The sequence below is a fragment of the Nicotiana sylvestris genome, chromosome 4 (assembly GCF_000393655.2).
Source record: "Nicotiana sylvestris chromosome 4, ASM39365v2, whole genome shotgun sequence".
Classification (NCBI taxonomy): domain Eukaryota; kingdom Viridiplantae; phylum Streptophyta; class Magnoliopsida; order Solanales; family Solanaceae; genus Nicotiana; species Nicotiana sylvestris.
Window position 1 is genome coordinate 161,179,688 of NC_091060.1, and position 27,326 is coordinate 161,207,013.

The window sequence follows — 27,326 nt, forward strand, 5'->3', positions numbered from 1 at the left end:
TTGCTCTAAAAAACTGGAGGTTGTTTTACAAACACTTCTTCTTTCAGGTATCCATTCAGGAAGACACTTTTGACATACATTTGATGAAGAGTGAATTCCATGTGTGTTGCAAAGGCTATGAGGAGTCTGATTGCCTCTAGTCTTGCAACTGGAGCAAAGGTCTCATCATAGTCTATGTCCTCCTCTTGGCTGTAACCTTGGACCACCAGTCTTGCCTTGTTTCTTGTAACTGTTCCATCTTCATCGAGTTTGTTTCTGAAGACCCACTTTGTACCAATGACTGATATGTCCTTGGTTCTTGGAACTAGATGCCAAACGTGAGTTCTCTCAAACTGAATGAGTTCATCTTGCATTGAAATCACCCAATCTATGTCCTGCAAAGCTTCAACAACATTTTTAGGCTCAATAAAAGATAAAAAGGCATCAAAAGCACACAGATTCTTTAATTGTGATCTAGTTTTGACTCCAGATGTTGGATTAGTGATAATGTTCTCAATAGGATGAGAACTTTGATACTTGTGAGGTTTCACAACCAACTGGTTTTTGCTAGATGTTTCTCCCATGTTCTGTTGTTGAGGAACAGGGTCATGAACAAGTTCTTTTAGAGGATTTATTTCAATTCCTCCTTGATTAGTTCCCTCTGTCAGATTGCCCTAGATGGAAGAACCTGTTCCATCACATGTTCCTTCTTTTGGTACCGCTTTGACTTGTGCTGAGGCTTCAGTCAGATCCTTTACCAATCCAATGGCTTCATCTTCGTGTTCCTGTCTCTCAGAAAGAATGTTAGTTTTATCGAATACTACATGTACACTTTCTTCTACACACAAAGTTCTTTTATTGAACACTTTATATGCTTTGCTATGTGAAGAATATCCCAAGAATACTCCCTCATCACTTCTGGGATCAAACTTACCTAGGGAGTCTTTTCCATTATTGTGCACAAAGCACTTGCAACCAAATGCCCTAAGATGGGATAGATTTGGTTTTATCCCTTTAAATAACTCATAGGGAGTCTTCTCTACAAGAGGTCTAGTCATGCATCTATTGATAATGTAACATGTAGTGTTTATAACCTCTGCCCAGAAGCTATGGGGAAATTTACTAGAAAGAAGCATAGTCCTAGCCATGTCTTCAAGAGTCCTATTCTTTCTTTCAACTACTCCATTTTGTTGAGGTGTCCTAGGGGCAGAGAAGTTATGATCTATTCCATTTTCATCACAAAATTCAGCAAACTTAGCATTCTCAAATTCAGTTTCGTGGTCAGACCTAATTGATGCAAGTTGATTTCCTAATTGTTTCTGAGTTTTTCGAACAAAGGCAGTAAACATGTCAAATGCTTTATCTTTAGATGTTAGAAATAGTACCTAGGTAAATCTAGAATAGTCATCAACAAGTACCATTACATACTTCTTTACACCTCTGCTCATAGTTCTCATTGGACAACATAGATCCATATTGACCAGTACCAACGACTTGGTTATGCTTACCATTTTCTTGCTTTTGAAGGATGATCTTACCTGCTTCCCACTTGCACAAGCCTCACAAACTTTGTCTTCCTTGAACTTGATGTTAGGTAACCCTATCACCAAGTCCTTAGAGACCAATTTGTTTAGCTGATTCAGACTAGCATGACCAAGTCTTTTGTGCCACGGGAGGGGATCATTATCCAGCACACTTAGGCAGGTTAGTTCATTTTCTAAAAGAGTGGACAAATATACAATGTAAATATTGTTAACTCTTTTTCCCTGCAAAATAATCTTGTCAGTGGTAAGATTAATCACAAAGCATTTAGTAGAGGTGAATGCTACAAGGTTATCTCTGTCACACAGTTGTAACACACTGATAAGGTTGTATTTCAAGCCATCTATCAAGTAGACATTCTCAATGGAGTAAGAGTCTGTATTACCTACCTTTCAAACCCCAATGATCTCACCTTTCTTCCTATTTCCAAAGGAGACATTGCCTCCCTTTAAGTCCTTAAGTAAAAGGAACTGGTTCTTGCTTCCAGTCATATGTTTTGAGCAGCCACTATCCATTGACCATATTTGGCTACTTCCCTTCACTTGGACCTGCAAAAACAAATTAGGGGTTAGTCTTAGGAACCCAAACTAGTTTGGGTCCCTTTCTATGGGAAAAGGGATAAATTAGATTCCTTCTAGCCCACCCAGACATCTTATTTTTTTCTTGAACAAAGGTTTTGTTCTTTTGACTGGCCTTTTCTTTTGCATTACATTCATTTTTGTAATGGCCAGTCTTGCCACAATGTGTGCAAATTTTATTTTCAGGAAGAGTGAGGGACTTGCTTTTAGGATCCCACTTAGGTGCTTGAGTTCCATAACCAAGTCCATTTTTGTTGCTACTGTGATGTTCGTGTAGCCAGGAGAGTGCATCAGAAGCCTTGTTCCGTTTGCAAGTTCTGTCTAGTTCATGTTTTACCTTCCCTAGATCTTCTTTTAGTACTCTTATCTGCTCATCTTTCCTGTATAGCTCATCCTTCATTTTTCCTAAGTTTTCTTCTAGGGTGAGATGAGTGTGATCAGCTATCTTCTTTCATGTTCCTAGTTTCAGTTTTAAGTTCTAAGACCTAAGTTCTAGGACACTAGTGTCAAGTTCAAGAACCTGGTTCTTCAACTCCATATTTTCACGTTCACTCTCATTAGCCCTAGACTCTAGATTTTTGCACTTGGCTTTTAGGATCATACATTCCCTAGACAGCTCTTCCTTTTCATTATTAATTATCTCAAACTCATCAATGAAATCCTGCAATAGCTCAGACAACCTTTCTTTAGACAGGAATTTAATCTTGTCTTTGAGATGAAGAATACTTACCTCTTGTTCATCATCTGATTCTCATATGACCATAAGAGCTTGTTCATCTCCAGCTTCATCTTCTGATTCCTCATCTGGTGTTTCTCCCCAGGCAGCAACCATAGCCTTTGTTGATCCTTTGTTTCTTTTTGGTTGAACCTGTTCCTTCTTCCTGCTCCTTTGTTTAGCCCTTTCCTTCTTCCACTAAATTTCCCATTGAGGGCAGTTCTTGATCATGTGATCAGTCTTACCACACTTGTAGCAACCCTCATTAGTCTGTTTCTCATGAGCTCTTGGTTTGTTAAAGGTTGTACCTCTTGAAGAACCCTTTCCTCTCATCAAGTAATTTTTGAAATTTCTAGTGATCATAGCCATTTCATCATCCTCCAGATCTGAACCTTCAGTAATTCTGAGAGCCAGACTTCTTTCCTTCTTAGGTGCATCCATTTTCATGGTCTGCCTTCTCAGTTCATAGGCAGTAAGGTTTCCTATTAGTTCATCCAGCTTGAGGGTAGCAATGTTCTTTAATTCCTGAATAGCAGTGATTTTGCTTTCCCAAGAGACTGGTAGAACCCTGGTCAAAATGTTCTCAACTTTGTCTTCTTCGAGAATAATCCTTCCAAGAGATTTAAGTTCATTTGTCAGTGTGGTGAACCTTGTATACATCTCTTGGATGGTTTCTCCTTCCTTCATGGTGAAGTTCTCATACTAGGAGTACAACAGTGTTCCTCTGGACCTTTTCACTTGAGGTGTTCCTTCATGAGCCACTTGCAGAGTGTCCCAGATTTCTTTAGCAGTAGTACAGCTTTGAATTCTACTATACTTATCTGGACATAGTCCACACACAAGCCATTTCTTGGCCTTGGCATTTTTCTCCCACTTCTTCAGGTCTTCAGCAGTGCAGTCAGCCCTTGTCTTAGGCATATCTACTCCTTCAACATTCTTCTTTGTAGTTGCTAGAGAACCATCAGTGAATATGTCCCAGAGCTCATAGTCTTCTCATATGATGTGATCTTTCATCCTGCTCTTCCACCAAGAATAGTACTGACCATTGAAAAGTGGAGGCCTAGCAGTGGATTGCCCTTCCTAGTTCCTAGATAGTGTACTCATGTTGATCTTTTCCTAAGGTGTTAGTCTCTTCAAGGATAACCTGCTCTGATACCAATTGATATTTTAAGCATCAATACCACACAAGAGAGGGGGAGGGGGTGATTTGTATGGTACCCAATTTTCGATCTAGAAGAACCAGGTTCTTCTAGGTGTTCTAACTGCTACTGTTTGCGGAATTAAAAGTACATAAAATAAAGAATACAGAGATTTTTACGTGGAAAACACCCAGCTCAAAAGGTGAAAAAACCACAACTTACTACTCAGTAGGATTTTCCCGAACACTTCACTAAATCACTGAGCCAAAACAACATTTACAAAACTCTTTGTAAACCTAAGGATTACTTTAATCCTATTGTAGTAACCAGCCTTTAACTGTTGCGACAACTTCAAGTTAGCCTATAACTTGAACTCTCAAAGTACCTTAATATAATTGCTTCTATGAAAGCTGAAAAGGTACAATATTAAACCACCAACTACAATTGAACTAGAATAAGAAAAAACACAATAGAACTGGTTCTTCTATCTTGTTCAAGTAGTTTCAGGAGTGCACACTCAAATCACACATAAACTGCTTACAAAACCACCTTGCTCTTTTGCTTTCAATTTAGTTTAACTTCTGCGTATGTGCAATCCATGTAAAAGAGATCAATCACTGTCATTTAATAGGTTAGTAATCAGAGTTTGATTGGGATTCAATTTATGATTTTCTATTGTAGTTGAGTCCTTGACGATATCAAACTCTAACACTCTATTTATCCGGATTGTGTTATCTTCATATAAGGAGACTTTCTCCCCTTATCCAATATGCAATCTTTTCGATCAGATCAAGAGATATTGTTGATTGATATGTGGGACTTTTCTCCTTTACGTGCATCTCACATGTATAGGTTGATCATGACTGTGCTTCACATGATGGACCTGGTCCATGACTGAGTTCATTTGTCATTCTTCAAAACTTCACATGTTCTTGGGCCAACAGTTGAACCATCAATTAGATCACCAAGAATCTCCCCAAACTTTGTCTCATCAATAACAAACTCAGTCCTATGCACATATAGCATCATAGTATCACATAAAACATAGAAGTTTTTACTTCTTCTTCAGAAACATTGGAACTTGGAGGAACAAAGAGGTGATTCTATTTTTGGAACTCAATAATGTCAAGAAGTTCCTCCATTTTCCAGCAATATCAGAGTCAACACTCTGCCTTACAGCACTTTTTGAGACTTCAAAGTCTTCCCCCTCCAAACCTAATGGCTCAACCTTTTGCTTTCGTAAGGAACCAGGTTCCTCACTTACACTACCCTGTCTATCCCTGAGCAACCATGTTTCCCTCTTCTTCTTCTCAGTCTGTTTACCCTTATCATCTGCTGCATCTTTCTCAGCCAACGTCCTTCTTTCTTTTCTAATTCTTTCTCACATGTAAAGATTTCATTTCATTCACTCTTCCACAATAATATCAGCAGGTCACACCACTTCATCATCAATTAACCTACTTTTCATCAATCCTTTTTATTGGATCGAAAGTTCGTTTATACATAGAACTCAAAGAGAAAAAGGTCATCATTAAAATTAACTTCGTGAGAAGGACTTGAGGGATCAGGTCCCTCATTCAGTCCTCATATTTACCAATTTCTCCATCCTTCAAGGCTTCCACAAATCCAGCAACAACTTCAACCTCACGCTTTAGAATGTCATATCTGCCACGTTCCCTTTCAGTTAAACTTCCATCAAAATCTACCAAAGAATTCTTGGGGTTTTGATTCTGATGGAGTTAGGTTTTTGGAAAGTGAGAGAGTTGGGCTTACATCAGTTCTAGCATATTTGGAAAGAAAGATTATTTTGAGACAAGTTTGATTTTTGGCTTTAAAGAAAATAATCGGTTTTATTTGGGTGTAAAATGGAGAAGTGCCTTTTTAGGGAAACGGGTCAGTTTAGAAAAGGTTTAACATTTTGGACTTCAAAAGTTAGGAGGAGAGACAGGAGAAAGCTAGAAACAAATTAATGACATGACACTTCGGCAGCTTAAAAAGGCATATAATTATTGAAAAGACTACTAACCTGAGTCATATGAACTAGGTTCCGTGACTGTTTTTGAAAATTTTGAGCAAAGACTCCTAGAAGTAAAATGCCACTCTTACTTGTTTTTGTCCTGAAACTGTCATATCTGTATACCTGTAACAGTATAGAATTGAGTTAAATGCCGCCGAAAAATACTTTTTAGCATTGTACCTTTCCTTCTTAACATAGCCAATCATCGAGGGACCAGGTCCTCAGTTGAGCTTGATCAACCCCAACTCCAGATGATTTCTTTCAAAATGTTCCCTGCTTAGTGCCTTGGTGAAGATGTCTACTACCTGATCCTTCGTCTTCCAGAACTTCGTACAGATCAGAACCTTTTCAACATTGTCCCTGAGAAAATGGTGTCTGGCGTTAATGTGCTTGGTTCTTTTGTGTTGAACCAGGTTCTTTGACATGTTGAGAGTACTGGTGTTGTCACATAGAAGCAGTACACAATCAATGTATACACCAAAATCTTCCAATTGTTGCTTGATCCACAGTAATTGAGCACGAGACAGCTGCAACATATTCTGCTTCAGCTGTTGAGAGAGCTACTAAGTTTTGTTTCCTTGTACCCCATGAGATAATCCATGATCTAAGGAAATGAGCCATTCCAGATGTGCTTTTCTTGTTCACTAGATAGCCTGCATAATCAGCGTCAGCATAACCAATAAGGTTGAAATTATCACCTGAAGAATAGTACAAAACCAAGTTCTGTGTCCCCTTAAAATATCTCAAAATTCTCTTAGCAGCCTTCAGATGAGATTCCTTAGAATTTGATTGGAACCTTGCACATAATCCCACACTAAATACAATGTCTGACCTGCTGACAGTAAGATAGAGTAGAGATCTAATGATTCCCCTTTGATGTTTCCATATCAAACCTTTTCAAGAGTTCTTTGATGCATTTCTGCTGACTGATACACGTTCTCTTTATGGACTGCTTCACTTGAAGACCCAGTAAGACATTCAGTTCCTCCAACATACTCATTTCAAACTCACTTCTCATGAGTTTAGCAAATTCTTCACATAATAAGTCAGTTGTAGCTCCAAATATGATTCCATCAGCATAGATCTGCACCATGAGTAGGTTCCTTCCTGATTTATTTCACACCAAGCACAAGGAGCCTAGCTTCCATAACAGTTTTGTCAGCAAGTCGTGGAACTAGGTTCCACGTTCTGTTCCTCTTAAGTTGACGGAGTTCTTCTTGCATAGCTGTAATCCAGTCAACATCTTTCAATGCTTCCTTGATATTCTTAGGCTCTATTTGAGAGAGAAAGGCTGAGAAGGCAAGTGAATTTCTTGTCTTTGATCTGTTTTGAATTTCTTAGCAGCTGGAGTTCCATGTACGACATCCACAACTCTATTTTCTGCTTCAGATATTATGATTAAAGGACCAAGTTCCTCTATGTCGGCTGGAGTCTCATCTTTAGTTCTGAGGAATAAGGTCCATGTAAATTTGGAGTAATCATCCATACTGACGAGAATATGTACCTTTTTCCTCATCTACTTGGCATCCTCATAGGTCCACATAGATCCATATGGAGGAGAACAAGTGGCATTGAGATACTAACTTCCTTTTTGGGCTTGAAAGAGGATATGACTTGCATTCCTTTTACACATGCATCACACACCCTGTGATCCTTGAAGCTTGATTTGAGCAGACCATGAACCAGGTCCTTCTTGACTAATTTTTTCAGCAGTGTGAAACTTACATGACCCAGCCTTCTGTGCCATTGCTCAACATTATCATTAATAACACTCAGACATCCAAGATCCCCTTGTCACAGATTTGGGAAATACCCAGCAGAATCTCGTAGAGGACCAGGTACTCTACTGTTCAATAGACTCATACTGTTCTCGATCCTTCCAACTCCCAGAATGTATCCCTTCTTGCCATTTTCAAAGGATACACTCCTTCCTTGCAGGTCCTTCAGTGAAAGGAAATCATTTGTTCTTCAGTTATGAGCTTCGAGCAGTCGTTATCCATGTGCCACTGTTGACTACTCCCTTTTACTGTTCCCTGCACACTTAAGTCAATGATTAGACTTAGGAACCCAAGCCAGCTTGGGTCCCTTATAATGATAGAATGAGTGGATCAAACTTCTTTTTACCCATGCAAGCAACACATATTTTCTTTTCAAGGAATCGGGTTCCTTATCAGTATGCCTTTTTTAACAAAGACTTTGTTTTTCTGCAAAGACTGATTTTTATCTTTACAAGAGTCCTTGTAATGACCGGTTTGACCACAATGAGTGCACAACCTATTATCAACCACAGTTACATACTTCCTATGGGGATTATAGGAGGTTTTAGCCTTTTGGAACCGGATGCCTTGCCTGTTTCCATCATTACTCTTATATATAGACGTTATTACATCAGAGGATCGGGTCCATTTTAGTGACTTATCAAGATCATTTTTAACCCTTTTTAAATACTCCTGAAGTTGTCTATTCTTTTTAAGCTCAGCAACAAAACTTGTTTTAACTTTCTTCAGCTCACTCTCAAGCTCAAGTTGAGCCTTTCTAGCCACTTCCCTCCCTCAGTGTTGTCCATCCATTTTTTTGTTTGTTTTTTCAACAAGCTGTGTTCTCTAGTTACTTCTTCCACTTGTTTCCTTAAATCTACAATGGAAACTATCATATCATCCCTTTCTTGCTCAGTAGCTGCAATTTTCTCTACAAGAGCATTCTTTTTCTTTGCTAAGGGTTTTTATGGTTTCCTTCAAGTCATCAACCACTACCATCAAATCATCTCTAGACTGTTCAACATCTCCTAGCTCTATGATTAGGGCATATTTATCATTAACAAAACTATAATATATATCAATTAGAATATTTGTTAATGACATCAATTTTTTCAAAGAGTAGGACTTCAGATTTCTCTGAACATCCCTGAAAGTTACCTCATCATTGTCATCATCTTCATCCTCATCGAACTGAGCCGTCAATGCAAACAATGAATCAAATTCCTTTGCTTCATTTTGCATTGCCATAATGGAGCTGCTTCCTGCATCTGGTTCTTCTTCTGATTCACTGGAGGAGTCTCCCCATGCAGCAAGAGCTTGCTTCACAACATTGTCAACTGCACTTTTTCGGCTGAATCGTTTGTTAGGAACCAGGTTCGTTTCTGCTACTTTGTCAGAGTTGTGTTTGTGATGCCCTTGTTTCAGAAATGGGTAGTCTTTGATAGAGTGTCCAGGCTTTCCACACTTATGACATCAATCATTTCCTTTGAAATTCCTGTTGGTACTTCCTTTCTTTGGGATCCTACCATTTTTGCGACCCATCTTCTAAAATCTTTGTGGTCTATTGGTTGATTGACTTTCCTTGTGGAGCAGCCATGTAGATCCTTTCTAGGTGTTAACCTTTTAGAAAGAACCCACTCTGATACCAATTGTTACAAACTAAGCGTCCACTAGACTGTACAGAGAACCAGGTTCTCTATGAGTTTCCACTGAAAATACTAATGAACCGAACTGTATAGCAATCTGGTACTATATCAGTTCCCACAGTGCTAACTACTTAACCACTATGTAAATGAGATACATGATAAGTTCCTATTGTATAGAGAACTATATGCTCTAATTGTTCCACATTAGCATGGCAGTAAGTAAAGAACACAGAGGATTTTTACATAGAAAAATTCCAACTCAAGGGGACAAAAACCACGACCTACACTTGTAGGATTTCAACTTCACTAACTTGTAAACACTTATTACAAGCCACTTTGTAATGACTCTATTACAAAGAATTCAACTAACTTGTGGTACTCTTACCACAAGCCACTTTGTGACTCCCTAGTTACAAAGAATTTAACTAACTTGTGATGCTCTCACCACAAGCCACTTTGTCACTCTACAGTTACAAAGGATTTTACTCACTCTAACTTGTAATAACACTTATTACAAGCCACTTTGCAACTCTCTAGGTACAAAGATTTTAACTTATGAGTAAACCTAGTCACACCATAAACTGAAGAGTTTACGGATTTTAGGTTTCCTAAAAAACAACTTCTAAGAAAGCAAGATAGGAGTTACAATGAAGAACAAATAACAAAGACTCAATAAACCTAAGGACTTAAGATATCTTCAATCTTGGATCCGGCCCTTGAGGTTGCAGCAACTTTGTTCTTGAGAGAGGTTGTTGCAAGCACTTGAGAGAGGATTTTCGTTTCTGATTTTGCAAGTCTTGGAACCTGAATCTTGTGTCTTGCATAAGGTTTATACTACAAAAGACATTACCTTAGTGATGTCCAATCTTAATGGGAAGTGACTGCTGCACTATCTGTTGTACTGTTGGAGGCAGTCCTTTCTGCAATTGCTTTCCAACTGTACAGTTGACTTATACTTCTGTCAAGGGAACACCAAGGTATCAGGTCCCTAATATGGTTCCTGTGAATCTAAAGCACACTGCCCATATTATCTTGAGTCGATTAACTTGAATGATTGTACTAGACATGCTTCAGGTCCTTTATCTGGTTCTCTCATGAAGTAAGTCATTTTACCTTCCTTGATTGTATTTATACGTGTGTGGCATCACTTACAATGATGTAATCAAGGTAGGTAAAAAGTCTTTCACAGAAAGTTGACTATTGCACTATTCATGTACAATAGCGTGTGCAGGCAGCAACTTTCCTGCTGGACAGTTGACTTCATATAGTCTACTTGGGAACTAGTAGGGACTTGTTCCGTAAGTTGTTCCTTCTACTCTTCCTCACTTGAGTCATTGGTGTCAGCTTTGAGTACCAGGTTCTTTTCTTTCTTTGGTTCTCTTCTTTCACTGTTTATCTTCCTCTTCATCTTGTAGGTCTCCAGATTTCCAACCAGCTCTTCTATGGTCAGCTCCTGCAGGTCCTTTCCTGCAGGTCCTTTGATTCAGTAATAGCATTCACCTTACTTTCCCAAGGGCTTGATCCCAACCTGGAACTTTGTGATCTCAAGGTCTTGTAGATGTGTAACAGGTTCCTTATCTGATTCTGAATGGTAAGTTTGTTAGATCATCAAAACATAAAGTAAAGTACTTGTGCCCAAGGTACTTGTAACCTATCAATAATAATATGCAAAACTACAATACTAGAATGTATAACCAATAATGGAAATAAAGTACGAAAGAAGGAAAAATGTGAAGTTGAATCCTTCTCCTTTTTGCTCCTAGCGTGTTCTTGTCTCCCCAATGTCTTCTCTACCTCTAAAGTAGTGTCTCTCCTTAAAAGCACGTCTTAGGATGTATTTATAGTGATTAAGGTTTGTATGGGGCGAATTTTCCTTCTCCTAATTCGGATTGAAAAAGCTAATTTTTCTGCTCCGATTCCGGTCTGGCGAAGTGAACCTCGCTTCGCTGTCCGGGACTTTCCTGGTTTTTTCTGCTCCGGTCTCGGTCTGGCGAAGTAAACCTTGCTTCACTGTCCAGGACTTTTCTCTTCAGCTCTTTCTTCACCAATTTTTTTCCTATTTGATCCTTTTTCGTATAAGTTTGTTCCTACATATAAGAAACACGTAATGAGCATATTTTCACTTCAAAAGCGGTGTGAACTCCCGAAACTCACACAAGAATTAACACACAAACACACTCAAAAGATACACTTTTCATCCTTTATCACCACCCCCACACTTAAACTCTTGCTCGTCTTCGAGCAACTTAAAATTAAGCGCGTAGGCAAGAAATACCTTTCAAAACATACTCAAGCATCACACCAATGACAATGGTTTATATCAATGCTTAGAACCCATAATATGCACTCTTCATACATTTTCTCAAGTTTTAAAATCATTCCAAGATTATTTAAAATATTCATGTAACTCTTTTTAACATCCTCACCTTAAAATTTGACTCCAATGCATTCCACATTATGACTCACTCCATGTGCTAGCTCAAAAATCAATGTCTCTACCAATCCTTTGCAAATCATGTACCCTCATCGACAAACCATAGAGATAAAGTAATCCACATACTCAAATATAAGTTCAAGTATATTTTTAGGATTCTCAGATCGGAAGAATTTACTCACTCTCACAAAGAAACTCTTATGCCACCCAAGTTTGTACCATAGTCTTGCCCGTAGTGTAAGTCTCTACTAATTTAAGCTCGCAAAGTCTAAGATCAAGTAGGACTTTATAGGTTTTAATATAGGCTAAAGGACGGGTAGGATATATTTGAAAAAATTGTGACTAACCCTCCTAAGCACTTTAGCACACCACACTTCACTTCCAAACACCTTCTTGTCATGACCATATTCAATGTCTTGCTATGAAACCATACACATTTAGGCCCTTCTTCATTAAGCACATCAACATATAAATATTTACTAGCCCAGACAAAGATATGGAGGTGTTTTTTTTACTCTCCTTAATTTGATATTTTCGGCTAGTGCCTTTTGTTGTTTATACACAAGTGCATCTTGTCGTCCTTTCTATGGTTTCACTCAAAAGCTACCCACTCTCTTTCTTTACCCTTCTAGCTACTTAAGTATTTTCGGAGGTAAAGGTTCAACAAGATTTAATAAGAAGAAAGGAGATTCGGCTTATAATGTGATTGCCAAAAAAATGTCTACATGCTCAAAAGGGGTGACTGTAAATAATATTAGCACTGATAGGAAAATGGGCTAAATGGTCAATCAAAGAACGCCTATATCACTTCCCAAACTTACAAGACTTAATCATTTCGCTTCGACTCACACATGGGGCAAGTTCTAGATTACAAGGATGTCACAAAGTACACCAAAATCTCACCTCACACGAAGCACATGACTCACTCAGGATGGCTCGAACCCAACTCTCAAGTTAAATCAACTAGCAGATTCATCATAAAATTGAAGCACACTAAAATTAATCACAAGAGTCAAAAGATGAGCTTCGGTGTAAAAAGGAAGCCACGCGTATTTTCAAGGCATGTAATTACAAAGACCATGATAAAAGTACTTAGTTCAAATGCTCTAGACCTAAGCCCCGATATAAAATATGTCAAAAGCACAAATTACTCAAGCCTCTTCTCATTCCATTATCAATTCAAAAAGACAAAAATGAAAATCTTTTTATGTTTTTCGTTGTACTTTAAACTCTCAAGAAAACTGTCTAGGAAGTCCATCGTCGGAAAAGTCCAAAACTTAATAAAAATTCTACCTAAAAAAAGCTAATACCAGGTTCAAATAGTCATCCCTTAGAAAAGAACCGTGGCCATAAGAAAAACTAAGAGGGATTATTTCTACCTAAAAATTATTTTTGATCTTTTTTCAACACACACAAAATAACACAAGTAAAATAACATAGGAACATCCAAATAGTCTCTTCACCCCACAGTTAAAATTATGCATTGTCCCCAATACATACCCATAAATATTAGAAGGTAAAAGGAACTTCCTGATAGGCCAAAGGCCGAAGCATTAGCAGCTCATGGGGTACTCAGACTTCCTCTAAACTTGGTTCTTTGTGCAGGCACCCCGCAGTTAGTTCTAATCATCTCAGTTTCTTTTGCTTTCTTCCAATAGCCTTTCTTCCTATGCTCCTAGAAAAATAAAAAATCACACTACAAAAATAATACAATAAAAAATAGTAATGCTGGGTTGCCTCCCAACAAGCGCTTGAATTAACGTCGCGGCACGACGTAAACTACTTTTTGCCTCCATCTTAAGCTTGTGAACTGAACCCCAAGTTTTGACTCAAGCTTATGATTATGCTCTTGGGGTGGTACAAATTCTTGTAAGCCAAAAATTAAATAAATTCTCATGCACTTTTTGGCTCTCCACCGAGGAGTGTCACCTAGCCTAGACGGCCTTGAAAATTTTAAAATATAAGGCTCATCTACCTCTTTCCTGGACTCCTTTTTATGCTCATAAAGATCCATTCCCATTTCACCGTCCGAATATAATGTAGAGAAGTATTTGGAATGAGATCCAACGCGCTCAAATACATGAACTTCAAGATTTTCAACATCCTCAACATCAATCATACTAGAGTCAACTAAATTTATATCCTCAACGTCCCTGGTTGACTCTAGTATTACTTCTTCAACATCGGCATCCTCAAATTCTAGTTAGTTAGATTGTTGGTGTTCTACTTTGACTTCCTCCATTAGCACCTCAATTTCACTATCTAATTCATGTTCTTCTTGACTACTATCCCAATGTTGGCTTGTTGACCATTAAATGCTTCAACTAGTTGACTCACTTGTGCCTCCAGGTTGGGAATAGTAGCATAGGTATGTGCAGTTGTTTCTCATTATTTTATTCCACAAGGAACCTTAGCATATCCTTGATCATTTTCAGGTCATCATCCCTGGGTTCTTTGTTCTTATTAACTTCACAAGAAAAAGAAGAACCATCAAAGTAAGGAGTTGGGGGAAGATAAAATATATAAGCACAACCATGAAATTGACCATCTTGACCACTACACATATCACACACATTCCATACATAAGATTGAGTTATACACATAACTCGCTCTCAGAAATATTGATAATTTTGCCATGGGTAGTTTTCTCCAGAATAAGCATTAGGAAGATCAATAGTAGAATTCCAACATCGAAACTCTTATAATTCCAAGATGCCATGTTTCTCAATTCAACAAGTAAAACAAAAATTTTAAAAAATCAAATACAAAAAAATAAAAATAAAAGTTCAAACTTGAAACCTAGCAATATGTACACCTACCGCTACATCGTTAGTTCCCCAGCAACGACGCCAACATTTGATTACGCCCAACTATGCCATATATAAAGTACTATGCGGTCATTGCAAATATAATCTGATTTACAAGTCCGGAGTCGAATCCCACATAGAACTAAGGCTTAGCTACAGTTGCTCAGTATCGCTAAGAAACACAAGTCCAAAGAATTTTCTAATTATAAAGATTATAATGTTTATTTTATCTAATTAATTAACAAATCTAAAAAGCAGTAGAACTATCAATTAACAAGGATAAGGATTGGAGACAAGATTAAGGAGGTCTAAAGTTATGATTTCCTTGATTGTCGGAATCCTTCTCGTTATGCCTTCTATAAATTTCGCCTACGTTTTCTCTACCGATTGTGAGTACTTTGATTGTAGTAATTCTCTCTCGAGCAATTACCACAATTTACTAAATGTATTCTCTCGAACTACACTAGCTAGCACTAATTCGTCACTCATTACGGTTGCACCAAGGTTCGTTATCTCTAATCCCGCCTTTAAACCCTCTGTATTGATCTCTTACATACGTTAGGAGTGATGTTATTCAACTACCTAAATATGTACTCTTTCTCGAGCAGTACATACTAAAGAGGCACAATTAATTTATGGTCATTCAATCAACAATAACAAAGACGTAGTTAAACCAGTAGAGAAATCCAACGGCTCAATTATATAAAAACATAACAAGAATTCATCCTCCAAAAGGTTCCATCAAAATCCTAGATAACAAATTAGCGATTCATAATATTATGCAAAACTACAATACTAGAATTCATATTCAATACATGGAAATAAAGGAAGAAAGAGGGGAAAATGTGAAGTTGAATCCTTCTCCTTCTTGCTCCTAGCGTATTCTTGCCCCCCCCCCAAAGTCTTCTTTGCCTCCAAAGTAGTCTCTCCTTAAAAGCACGTTTTAGGATGTATTTATAACGACTAGAGTTTGTATGGAGCGAATTTTTCTTCTCCCAATTCGGATTGGAAAAGCTGATTTTTTCTGCTCCGGTCTCGGTTTGGCGAAATGAACCTCGCTTCGCTATCCGAGACTTTTCTAGCTTCTTCTGCTCCGATCTCGGTCTGGCGAAGGTTCGCTGTCTGGGACTTTTCTCTTCAGCTCTTTCTTCACCAATTTTTTTCCTATTTGATCCTTTTCAGCATAAGTTTAATGAGTATATTTTCACTTCAAAAGCGGTGTGAGCTCCCGCAACTCACACAAGAATTAACAAACACACTCAAAACCTGCACTTTTCATCCTTTATCACAGACCTTATTTCTCCTCTAGGATGGCAGAGAGATTACTTCCTATAAACCCTCGGTTAAAGACAAGATGAAAAGATGACAACAAGTAGTAACAACAACCAAGATATTAAGAAAACTAAAGCAAAAAATAGCAATCAAACATACAAAGTGTTAGTGATACCGTTCACTAATGATATTGGTCTGAGAAAGAAAAAGAAAAATGTTCGACTACCTACTAACTTTCTATCCTAATTCTCGATTTTAACCTCAATACACCAAATCTTTTGGTAAATTACACCTAACTTGTTATTGCATGACATTCATTTTCTATACCAAGCGTGTGTATATAACTTTGTCATTACAAAGTTGTCACGAAACATATTTACGAGTGTTCAACCAAATTAATATTCAGAATAAAAAATGAAACATAACAAAGGAACCAGCTGAATTTTTGTCCAAAAAGGCTAATCAATATAAGCTAGAGTTTTCCCTCTGGTTCTTTCTAACTGACGAACGCAAGAGAAAAATGACATTAGCTGTTCAATTTGCACGTCAAAAGGAGGAACATAACGGAGTTGCACAAATAACATAATCCCTACATTTTATGTACTACTAACAACTAAACTACTACATTCATTTTTCAATGACTTGTTTCTGAATCTAGATCAACCTCCTTGTTGTTGTGCTGTTGACAGATGTACTAAAACTTGTCCGACAAAATATTAGACAGAGAAACAAAAGTGAGCAGCAACATTCTCATCTCCTGCAAAAGTCACCAGTTGTTCATTAGAAGAGACAAACATGACCAACGACAACCAAGAAAGTGACCACATATTTAACAGTGGAGAGTTAAGGGGTTGGGGTGATAGTGGCCCTCACATCATCTATATGTTGTTCAATAATCTCTAGTAGCATATATATGTGAGATCATGTTTCCTATCTCCCACCTACAGAAACATCTACAATTAATGGGCTAAAGTGACACTTAGTTCTATAGTTATTCTTGCACTTTGTGGTTCGGTCCTTCCCGGATCCGCGCATAGTGGAAGCTTAGAGCACCGTGCTGCCCTTTAACTAGTTGCTAATATTGCTAATATGTAGCATATTTTGTTCAAGCAGCTAGCTGTAATTACAGTTGTCTGCAGACTATTATAACACAACATGTCAACATTTACAAGTTGTATCTTTAAAAATTATGAATAAGATGAAAAGTCATAAGTCAACATAATAAATCTCTCCATTAGACTATTGTATAAATGATGTACATAATATGCCCTTTTCCCTGAAAATCTGGCTTCAGATCAAACAAACCAATTGCAGAAGTTCATTATTGACTTAGACAAATGACAACTTCCTAAAAATAAGGAGCAAGTTTCAGAATTTTCAAGTCCAGTTGATAGTAAGTGTAAAACATATACATGATTTTAATCCAACGGAAAGCTTCTCTCTTTCATTGCCACTTTGATATAAACTAATGTATTAGAAGTTTATATATGGAAAGATTCCAAGTATGAATAGTTAGTCTTAAAGAGTCTGCAGCTTGAGAATGATAAATTATATCGTCATTTATCATATCAATATTTACCATACACTATATTCTGAAAATATTACTGCAAACAAAAAAAAAAGTCTTAAAAGATTCTTTATAGTCCTTGTACCTGGATATCGAAAGGCTTCATTGCTTGAGCTTTGTAGATATATACCCTAATTTGTGGAGGTTTCAGTACTTTCACTCTCACTGACATTGTTTACCCTAATGATATACGCCTACAGAGAAAGGAAAAGAGATACATTTCAGAACTTCAAATTGCTTCCCCTTAATAATCTGTTTCTTTCATTGTTGTCGTGTCAACGAGATGTTGTAATTAGAAAGAACATACTATTAGGACAATGTTGCATCCTTAATATTCAGAATTACAAATTTGAGCTAAAGATGCTCAATGACAAACTTACAAACATCCTTAATATTCAGAATTGTCACCTTAAATTTTGTAGGACGTATCAAATGGAAGACAATTGCATCTCCATCAGCCAAGTCATGATCCACAGCAAACTTCTTCCATCCGCCACTTAATCCGTTCTTTTGGGCCAAGTACACTGTTGGCCACTCTTCTCCTGTTTCATCTATTAAGGTGATAGTATCATCTCTTCTTGGAAGATTTTTCCTGCAGAAATTAGACGGTAGACCCTGCATTCATGAGTTGCAAATGAATTAGCATCTTCCTTGTTCATTCTAATTGATTCGACTATCGTAACTGCATAACAGTTTGGTCTTAAAAACCTAACCATAACTATAGAAAAGAAAGCAAAACCCTCACAAGATATGCAAAAAAAACTCATTATGTGAGCTATAGCATTCACTTACCTGTAGCAAGTTGACTGCTTTATTTTCTAAGTAACTAGTTCCACTTATTATGGACAAGTAAGAATACTTTTACACTGAAGTGTATAGAAGTTAAAATCTTTTTGCAGTATACTAGGTAAGTGTGAACGTCTCTTTTGGCCCATAATTTACACTCTTTGGAAATGTAAACTGATCGATCTCCAAAGAGGACTATATAATCTATAAAAAATTTGGGCAAAGACAACACTTCTATGAATCAATACATCAATCAACTACGCCGCAATCCCAAACTAGTTGGGTTGGCTATATGGATCCTTTGTATTTTTCCACCTTATTTGGACCTATTTCATTCAGAACTGAACAATAATTCCACTTTTAGCTTGGCACTCTGAATGTTGGATCCTATAAAGTTTGTAAATTAGGTGCAGCATTTTTCATTGAATGAGCAGGTAATACAACTGAATGAGCAGGTAAATTAGGTGCAGCATTCAGACCTAAATTTTAGCTACTTACCTACCCACAGAGTCAACAGTGACAGAATTTAAGTTCTATGCACCGACAGTGCAGTGCAAAAATATTAACACAATTATACCACATAAAAAGTAATTGCAGGATAAACATTGATTGATAACTTAGAATAAATGCCGGTATGTAAAACCATAAGAGGTTAAAACTGACCAGCCAAAAACCTCCAGAAACATGGGAGGGAAGCATTGATCTAACTAATATAGGATAGTCAGGTCCAAGACTTGCTTCAAGCTTCTCTGCTTTCTCTATCGAAGCAGCCCTTTCTTCGTCCGTAGCATATACCATATTCGACAAATCCCTCTTCCTTGGAGTGGACATCCTAAACAAACAAAACATTGAACGCATTACACGACATATTTATATGTAAGCTTTTTCATTACAAACTAAAATAAAGTGTTACCTTCTAGGTATCATCACCCTTTCATAATAAATCACCTGTACTCCAAAAATGGGTAGATAAACTTAGTAAAATATGATTCAAACATAGCCAGAAAGTCATGTATTTCGGACTCAAAAGGGGGAAAAAAAGAAGAAAATATACTTCTTTGTATTCAGGGGCAGGTTTGTTGGCAACACGAGGTGATCTTCGAACTGAAACAAGCTCTGTTCTGGTAATCCTAGGTTTCACCTTCTTCATCTATTAATTCCCAAAAAAAAAAATAGACAAAAACAAAAAGAGAAAAGTGGGTTAATCATTTGGGAAAATACAGCGAAAAGGGAGGACAGCAAAAAGAGAAGAAAAAAAAAGAATAAAAACGTACAGGAGAAGGTTTGGGGGAAGAGGAAAGTTTGAGAGCTTGAGTAAGCAGAGGGAGATTGAGTTCCTCCATTCTTTTCTTGTTTTCTTCCAATCGCTGTTGGCGTAACTCCTCATATTTGACCTTCGACATCACCATTTTGGCTTTTCTGGTTCTTGATCTTTTTGAGTTTTTTGACAAAAAACAATGGAATTCTGAATGTTACAAGAGATTGAAAAAGATAGAGAAGAGAAGATTTAACAAAGAGACATTTCTTATAGATAGTAGAGAGAGCAGAGTCGACCGTTGGAATACCACTTCAGTCCCCCCCCCCCCCCGGCTACCCGCCCCGAGATTAGCCCCTGCATTTCTTGTATAGTGTACGGAACTTAGCTTCTTATTGGGCAAGGCGCCAATTTAGCGATTTCAAAATCTTCTTTTTTATTTTGATAAACTAAAATTTCCCTTACTCTTGATGGAAAGAAATATTTTTTAGTTCTTAATACTCCATTATTGCACGAATAAGATAAGGGGTCTTGGTACAAGGATAAAGATGATAATCCTATGATAGAATTTGAGATTGTCTTTATCTCATGTTTTGGTTATAGGTATTAGCTATATTTTCACTAAGGGGTCGTTTGACATGATAAATAAGTAAAAATAATAATGGAATAAAAATTTAGTGCTGCTTTATCACTTGTTTGGTTGCTTATCCTGGAATAAGTTATCACACGATTAAAAATAGCATTGAGATAATTTATATCTGTCAAATAGTGAAATAATAATCTCAGGATAAAGCAGTAAATTGTCAATCCCGGGATTAATACAACATACCAAATAGTCAATAAGAAATAATACCAGGATAATTAATCCCAGCATAACTTGTCTTCAAATCAAACGACCCATAAAATGGTGGGATTAGTTTATCCCTTATAAAAGGTGGGATAGCTAATCTCATGAGATATCGTACCAAATGACCCCTTAGCTCCTTGTTGTTGCGCACCACATGAATCATGAATGCACCTATGCTTGAAGCCATTTTGTACAGTGAGAAACTGAGAATTCATCAATACTAACTCGTTTTGCTTAAGTTGACCAAGTATGGAACCAACAATATGTGAGCAGGTTCACTCAAGAAAAACCATAAACATCTATCTGCTGTTTACGCAAAGAACTTGCTGATAATTATAACAGTTATCTGTTAATGTCTTTTTACTTATAAAAGAGTCAAATCCATGCAACCAAATCCAAATTAACCAACTAGTATATTCATGTCATTTTGTCCAAACTTAACTCAGTAAAATCATAACGCCATGATATACAATTAAAACAAAGCGTTTTGTTGCAACGAACAAAGATAAACCCAGGATTAGCCTGTCTTATATTCTACATCAGCGAAGTAAAAAATTCTGTACAACCAGAGTAATGCAATAAATGAACATGACAAGTTTAGAAGAAGTAACACTAGGTAAATTTGTCTTTACACATCAAACTCTATCCAAAATTAGGTCACTGTTTAGCCGATTTTAAGTAATGAACCTCTCAATTCCTGATGAGAGTCATTATCATGTTCTTTCCATTGCATTCTCATGTTTGTGTATTCTTCATAATCCCCATGTCATTTTTCTCTTCATATAGCACCCACTAAGATCATAAGCTGCAAATCCTACAACCTTGAGCGACGAATACATTTCATAGGATTGAAAGGTGAATGTCTCCGCGTTGATGGAAATGATGATGACCTTATGTCCCAGTCTTCGACAACCTTTGGGACACACACATCAAATAAAATTTGACCAAGAACACCATGAGCATTAATTCTTGGTGGGCTCGATAGAGGAATGTATCGTTCTTTCTGTTCATGCTGGACTGACCCAACATTACTGCCCTCGTGGTACTCCACTGAGCTCGGTACAAAGAAGTGGTCGTTCAACTCGAGAGCAATTCTCTGGAAGCTTTGATTTGCAGTAGCAGCGGCTTGCCTAAGATTGCCTAGAGGTTCGGAGATTTCATCATGTGATCCTTCCAACCCCATCTTCTCCCCTTCAAGTTGACGAATTCTTTGAGAATAGATCATAGCAGCTTTTCCAAGAACCTCAGTCACTGCAGCCTTGTATTCAAGTTGGTGGTACCGATAATGACCTGGGTGACGCAAGCCACAATAGAAGAGTTTCATCAAAATCACATGACTGTAAAAAGCTTTAAAACCTGCATATATATAATACGGAAATGTACTATCTGATTCCAATTGAAGATCGACCGGAGATGTCAACAAGACTGCTTTGGAATTGGGAAGTACCGAAAGAGAGCCGGACTATCTGATTCCAACTTGATGAATCCTAGTTAAATGTCGATTTCTCTAACAATTCCATGAAACAATATGCTTGATCTCAGAAAATGCTGAGAGAGACATAGATCGGATTGCAATGGAAAATCAACTGGAGATGTCAACAAGACTGCTATGGAAGTTGGGAAGTACGGTAAGAGAGCCTGAGGACAGAAATACAAGATTCTTGTGGATATATGTGACTCCAGTTCTTGAAACTAGGTCTTTCAGTCTTTCCTAAGCACGTTACTATCAACATCTACAGGCCATTACTATATAATTTCATCTGAAGTTCTATTCTTTCTCCTCCTACTAATGTGTAAAAGATAAAATATCACGAGGGTCATGCTCTGGTCCTCTACTGACATTAATTATCAGAATCTAAATAGCAAATACAGTAATATCGGCAAAGGGTCAAAACTATCCCTATTGCTTGGTAAATGGTTTACATTTACCCTTCATCCATCTATCAGTCCAAAAATATACACTGTTAATTTTAATATAAAAATACGGGCCCTATGTTTAACTACAGACCAGGTGGGCCTTCAAATTAATGCATTATCATCTTTTTACTGGCACTCTTGTCCCAGAAACCAAATCTAGGTTTAATTTCAGACCCATAAACCGGATCCGACCCTAATTGTTTTTGTTACCCGCCTAAAAAGACCACAATAGAGTATTAGTCCGAAAAACTGCTACCGGCGACCCTGTTGTCTTCGACTCTCTCTCCTTTTTTTCTTTTTTCTCTTCCCTGACTTTCCAGGTGAGAAACATGATGTCCCCATTCTCTTTTCTTCTCTCTATTTTTTTTTTTCATATCCTTTTCCTCTTTAATAATGTAAATCTTTTTTCTGTTCATAAATGAGCAGAACAAATTAACAAAGAAAATGTTTTTTACCTCCTCTTGTTGGATTGGGGGTGAAGCAAGATAAAGATGTTGCTCACCAATAAAACAGAATCTCATATGAAAATTGTTTTCATAGCGTCATGAGACCAGTTGCAGTCAGTGGTCACTCAGTGCAAGTTATAGGGCACACCAAATTAGCGCTCTAGCTGTGATTTTAGGTCTCGTGATTGTTTCTGCAATTGCTGTTTGGTTCACAGGAATTTTAAATTTTTTGTTCATTGGTGTAGCAGTAGGATTTTTGGTGACAGTGATTCATGCCGTATTGAGGAATCCAGAAGATTTGTTTGTGGATGAAGATGCTGTTAATTTGACCCGAGTAACAAAAACTAGGGTCGGATCCGATTAATGGGTCGAATTAAACCTATATTTTGTTTCCGGGACAAGAGTGCCATGTGGCCCAGTAAAAAGATGCCAACGCATTAATTGAAGGTCCACCTGGTCTGCCGTTAAACATAGGGGTATTTTCATTAATAAAAATAACATATTGTATATTTTTGGACTTATAGATAGACATCATGTTATTTTTGGACTGATAGATAGGCACAGGGTAAATGTAAACCATTTACCAAACAATAGGGGTAGTTTTGACTCTTTGTGTAGTAATATTAGCCCCCCCCCCCCCCCGAGGTTAGCTTAATTGCCAAAGGTTGAGGGACTTGTGACTAGGTCATAGGTTCGAGCCCTGTGCCAGGCGAACTAACTCTAGTATTTAAGTGGAGACAGGTAGAGGACCGGTCCCATCATCCCCGAGTTTTGAAGAATGCGGCTGGTCCAAAGGGCCGACTCCAGACGGATTTCTCGATCACAAAAGAAATTAGGATTTTTTTAAAAAATTTATTGATATCCAATAGATTTAAAATGGCAGATGCCAGATTGCATGTCAGGTACATGAAGCAAGAATGTTTCCACAGGATTAACACCATACCTACGTGAGGGGAGCTACTCCATTTTAGTAGTTTGACATCAGAGCCCAAATCTTTAAGACGCTGAGCAAAATTGCAAATACTTTGATAGGGAGCAAGATCATCATCTTCTGAGCACAAAATGAGATACGGAGCTCCCGTGCTCTGTGAAAAATATTAAATTAAGCAGAAATATAGGAGAAAGCAACAAAAATAAACATAATCAAAGCTGAGAGACACTTACAACAGAAGCATATAGAGTCTGCCAAAACTCGGCGCGGTGTGATTCAAATCTTCTAAGGAAGAGGGCATCCAAACTGGAAGCAATTCCATTTGCTATCCATGAGGCTAGGGGAGGAGGACGTGACATTCCAAGAACTGTTGGATGTAGTATAAATCTAGTACCCAGATCACTAGTAAAGTCAACTGGAGAAGAATCGAAAATGTAGCCCGAAAGACAGTCTCTAACAAGTCGAAACTCACCCTTCAAATTAAACAAAATAATCGGATCAGATATCGCTGACACTGTTATCATGTTACTTAAAAAAATAAGGCGATGGACTATCTCAATTATGACAGGGGTGGTGGAGGGAACATAAGCTTTTAGAAGATAAGGCCACCAAATCGTGACAAAGAAAAAGAAGAGTATTATGATAGGCAAACGAAGTTCCTGGTGTACAAGAATCTTTTAGATAGAATTGTACAGTAAGCTTGAAAAATTGAAAACATAAATCATGTCATGGAATGGAACTAAATTGACAATTAAACACTAAGTCGATGCCCAAGCTTGTTTCATTGTAGCGGACTCCATCAATCATATCTATAGATTGGGAAAGGACAGAAACATGATGAGAGAAAAACATAATGGAGTTTACCAGATTGACATGTTCTTCACATTTGCCCTCTATTATCTGTGATAAAAAATAGAATAATAAAATTAGTTGTTCCAAGTAGAATACGCTACACAAAAAAAAAAAAAAAAAAAAAAAAAATGTTGTATGTATTGATGTACATATGGGTAGCAATTATCATATTACATTTTTCAAATAATTTTCAAAAGAAATGTTGCTTACCTGGAGAACCTTATACATGCATGCTTTTGGTCCACCCGAAAAAGAAGCAAAGACAACAGGGCATGGTCTAACTTTTAGTTCCTACACATACAACATTATAACAAAGTGGTCATTAGAAAATCATAACACGGACAAAGACATGGCTATCAGAAATATACGGAGTTCAAAACATGTTAGTTATAAAATTGGTGATGACTTGCACCGACTATTGGGAGATTGCTTGTTGGGCCACTCCTCTCTGAGATAGGTTCATCCTGAATTACACACTCTCATGAAAGCAAGAAGCTTGCGTTTCAAATCAACTGAAATCTGGACTAATTGGTTTCTCATGAGGCCGTAATTCAGAATGGCGTGCAGTCTATAGAAGTAAGGTCGGGTCTAAATCTTTCTACTTCATATTGGACACAAAAGAAAGTACTTTGCGGTTAGCCTCTTTGACGCAGCTCTCGTAGAACTTCCTCACCACAGCCTCAATTTTTGATGGAGCAAATGGCGATTATCTCCTTCCAAGTGGTTCAAGACTTCTGGAAAAGAGATGTTTTCACTCTGTGACATCCTTATATGATACTAGTGGAACAGGAGGTCATTCCCTTGGAAACCGACTTGGAAAACTAGAGAATAGTTTATACCAGCGAATCCTGATGCAAGATAATTCACCGAGAGGGTGAACGAGACTACTTCATAATGTTAACATGCATCATATGGGATTCATGATGGCATTGCCTGCTTAGACGGAGTGAATGTTGGAAAACTGAAGACAAAGAATCTGGAAAAAGGTTCCAAGTTGCCTTATCACGCAGATGTTTTTGAAGGAGAGAAATAGAGAGCTATCACTGTCCCATGAAATTCAAAGAAGACTATCCATATAATAAGGTTTTCACAACCCACCAATGATCCTTATCGTGCGTGGAGCATGGATTTACCGCCTCAAATGCCTTGGACTCCCAATTTTTTTGGTTGGAGGAAGAGTTATAGAAGGAGTTGAAGAGCTGGTGAAGTTTGTGGATTCTTTTGGTCCTTATTAAGATTTTTCTATATGTAAACTAGATCCTTGCAGACCCTTGCATTTTATTCTTCTTGTAGTTTTGCTTTTACATCTCCATTTTCGCTTTACATTATCAATAAAATACCCGCTTTTACAATAGAAGAAAAAAGATTGTAACTTCATATAGGACTTACCTCAACAAGCTCATTCACAATATTTGCTGCCAATGCTGCAGCTTTATCAGGAAAAAACCTGCAAGATTAATGAGTAACAATCCCATAAGACTACATTGAAAGTTCTCTTTCTCTAAAAGTTGGACCGCATGAGAAAGAAGCAGCTAACATACTGAGAACACCACCAAATATATAACTAGAAGTCCAGAATAAGGGTAAGCTTGAGATTATCCTAGAATCCGCCACCTTTTATTCTTTATCAGTAATAAAAGCATTTCATTAATGAGCATCCAGAGGTCGCGAAAATGTACAACACATATAATTGACTCCTATCTGAATCTTAAGGAGCCAACAAAATCCAAAATTTGATTTACGTTATTTACATCCGCCACTATACTATATTCCTATCCGACAAGACAAGACAGAAATCTCCGACAAATTTTTTTGGAAAGCTCCAATAAAGATGGTACTAGAAAACCAGAACAAGTTACATTCAGGTTATAAAAACATAAGCTAACCTCACTTCCACAACCCAGAGTTCAATTCTCAATATTAACCGAGATCTACTAAACATGGAATCGTTAAGTTCAATTTTCGCACCAACATTTCTCACTATTAAAGTTCATCGAAAACCAGTTAAGTCCAGCCTAAATTTGTTATTACACTGCTGGAAAGCTGTCTCCAGCCTAAATTGACTGACAGTCTATCTTTATGATGTACTTCTAATGATCAGAAAGCCATAAAAGAACCTAACTTTTAACTAATTCAGGCAAATTCCAGAATACTCGTAAGAAAGACAAAAAGGGCACTATTTTCCAAAAATTCAGCAACCCCCCCCCCCAAACACACACACACACACACAAAAAGATTGTTTGAATTAGGTACAGTTCAAACTGAACAAAATCAAAGAAATGAAGGCAGGCAAACATGGAAATCATATTTCATTATGAATATTTGATCCTTAATTGGGATTAAGACTTCAAAATTAAGCTTAAAAAACAGAAAAAGGAGCATACATGTTAAGGAATTGAGAGTGGCAAACAAGGGAATTCCATCCAAGAGAAGAGTAGAGATCAACATAGTTTTTGAGGTGTCGATCTTGACTTGACATCCATGCGAAAACCACAACTATTCCTTCCACTTTCCCTCTCTCTTTTCTTCCCCAATAATACCTTCCCCCAAAACCCCACATCTTCAATTTCCACCAAAATTTTGAAAAAATCTTCAAACCCCACAATCTAAAACCTCTGTTACAACTCACAAAAACAAGATTCAAGAAAGTTGAAATTTTGGTGTGATGAGGTTAAAGATTGAATTTTTATTATCTGGGTGTTTTGTTTTTTCTTGATAAACTTATTTGCAGCTTGTTTATATATGTGATTTTGATGGTTCAAGCTATGGCCATACTTGTTGATGCTACTTTTTGGATTGTTGTGTAATCATTGAGAGGCTTCTAATATCTGTACTCTGC

General features: G+C 37.4%; 3 protein-coding genes across 3 annotated transcripts; all 3 read right to left on the minus strand.

Moving 5' to 3' along the window:
- Positions 1–6,435: 6,435 nt before the first annotated feature.
- Positions 6,436–7,063, minus strand: LOC138890433 (secreted RxLR effector protein 161-like). The gene is made up of 2 exons (XM_070173817.1): positions 6,864–7,063; positions 6,436–6,802 (listed from the first exon to the last, which is right to left on the minus strand). Exons 1-2 carry the CDS (start codon positions 7,061–7,063, stop codon positions 6,436–6,438), a joined length of 567 nt encoding a protein of 188 aa, XP_070029918.1.
- A 9,198-nt stretch (positions 7,064–16,261) lies between these two features.
- LOC104232058 (B3 domain-containing protein At5g42700-like) lies at positions 16,262–19,769 on the minus strand. Its single transcript, XM_009785152.2, has 7 exons — positions 19,514–19,769; positions 19,294–19,389; positions 19,153–19,187; positions 18,903–19,071; positions 17,862–18,068; positions 17,539–17,647; positions 16,262–16,643 (listed from the first exon to the last, which is right to left on the minus strand). Exons 1-6 carry the CDS (start codon positions 19,646–19,648, stop codon positions 17,585–17,587), a joined length of 705 nt encoding a protein of 234 aa, XP_009783454.1. The 5' UTR covers positions 19,649–19,769; the 3' UTR covers positions 16,262–16,643; positions 17,539–17,584.
- A 1,039-nt stretch (positions 19,770–20,808) lies between these two features.
- Positions 20,809–27,284, minus strand: LOC104232059 (uncharacterized). Its single transcript, XM_009785154.2, has 7 exons — positions 26,872–27,284; positions 25,877–25,934; positions 24,698–24,778; positions 24,500–24,535; positions 23,869–24,108; positions 23,648–23,789; positions 20,809–21,631 (listed from the first exon to the last, which is right to left on the minus strand). Exons 1-7 carry the CDS (start codon positions 27,045–27,047, stop codon positions 21,156–21,158), a joined length of 1,209 nt encoding a protein of 402 aa, XP_009783456.1. The 5' UTR covers positions 27,048–27,284; the 3' UTR covers positions 20,809–21,155.
- Between the last annotated feature and the right edge of the window lie 42 nt (positions 27,285–27,326).

What these genes read in the sequence shown, in the direction of transcription:
- LOC104232059 (XM_009785154.2), bottom strand. Translation starts at nt 27,047, where the DNA reads ATGTGGGGTTTTGGGGGAAGGTATTATTGGGGAAGAAAAGAGAGAGGG. An exon ending in GCATGTATAAGGTTCTCCAG is followed by an intron (nt 24,536 to 24,697) that starts GTAAGCAACATT and finishes TTTTTATCACAG; the next exon opens with ATAATAGAGGGCAAATGTGA. An exon ending in GTGAAGAACATGTCAATCTG is followed by an intron (nt 24,109 to 24,499) that starts GTAAACTCCATT and finishes TTTAATTTGAAG; the next exon opens with GGTGAGTTTCGACTTGTTAG.
- LOC104232058 (XM_009785152.2), bottom strand. Translation starts at nt 19,648, where the DNA reads ATGGTGATGTCGAAGGTCAAATATGAGGAGTTACGCCAACAGCGATTG. An exon ending in CTGCCCCTGAATACAAAGAA is followed by an intron (nt 19,188 to 19,293) that starts GTATATTTTCTT and finishes TTTGGAGTACAG; the next exon opens with GTGATTTATTATGAAAGGGT. An exon ending in TACGTCCTACAAAATTTAAG is followed by an intron (nt 17,648 to 17,861) that starts GTGACAATTCTG and finishes CTTTCTCTGTAG; the next exon opens with GCGTATATCATTAGGGTAAA.
- LOC138890433 (XM_070173817.1), bottom strand. Translation starts at nt 7,063, where the DNA reads ATGGTGCAGATCTATGCTGATGGAATCATATTTGGAGCTACAACTGAC. An exon ending in ATCAAAGAACTCTTGAAAAG is followed by an intron (nt 6,803 to 6,863) that starts GTTTGATATGGA and finishes TACTGTCAGCAG; the next exon opens with GTCAGACATTGTATTTAGTG.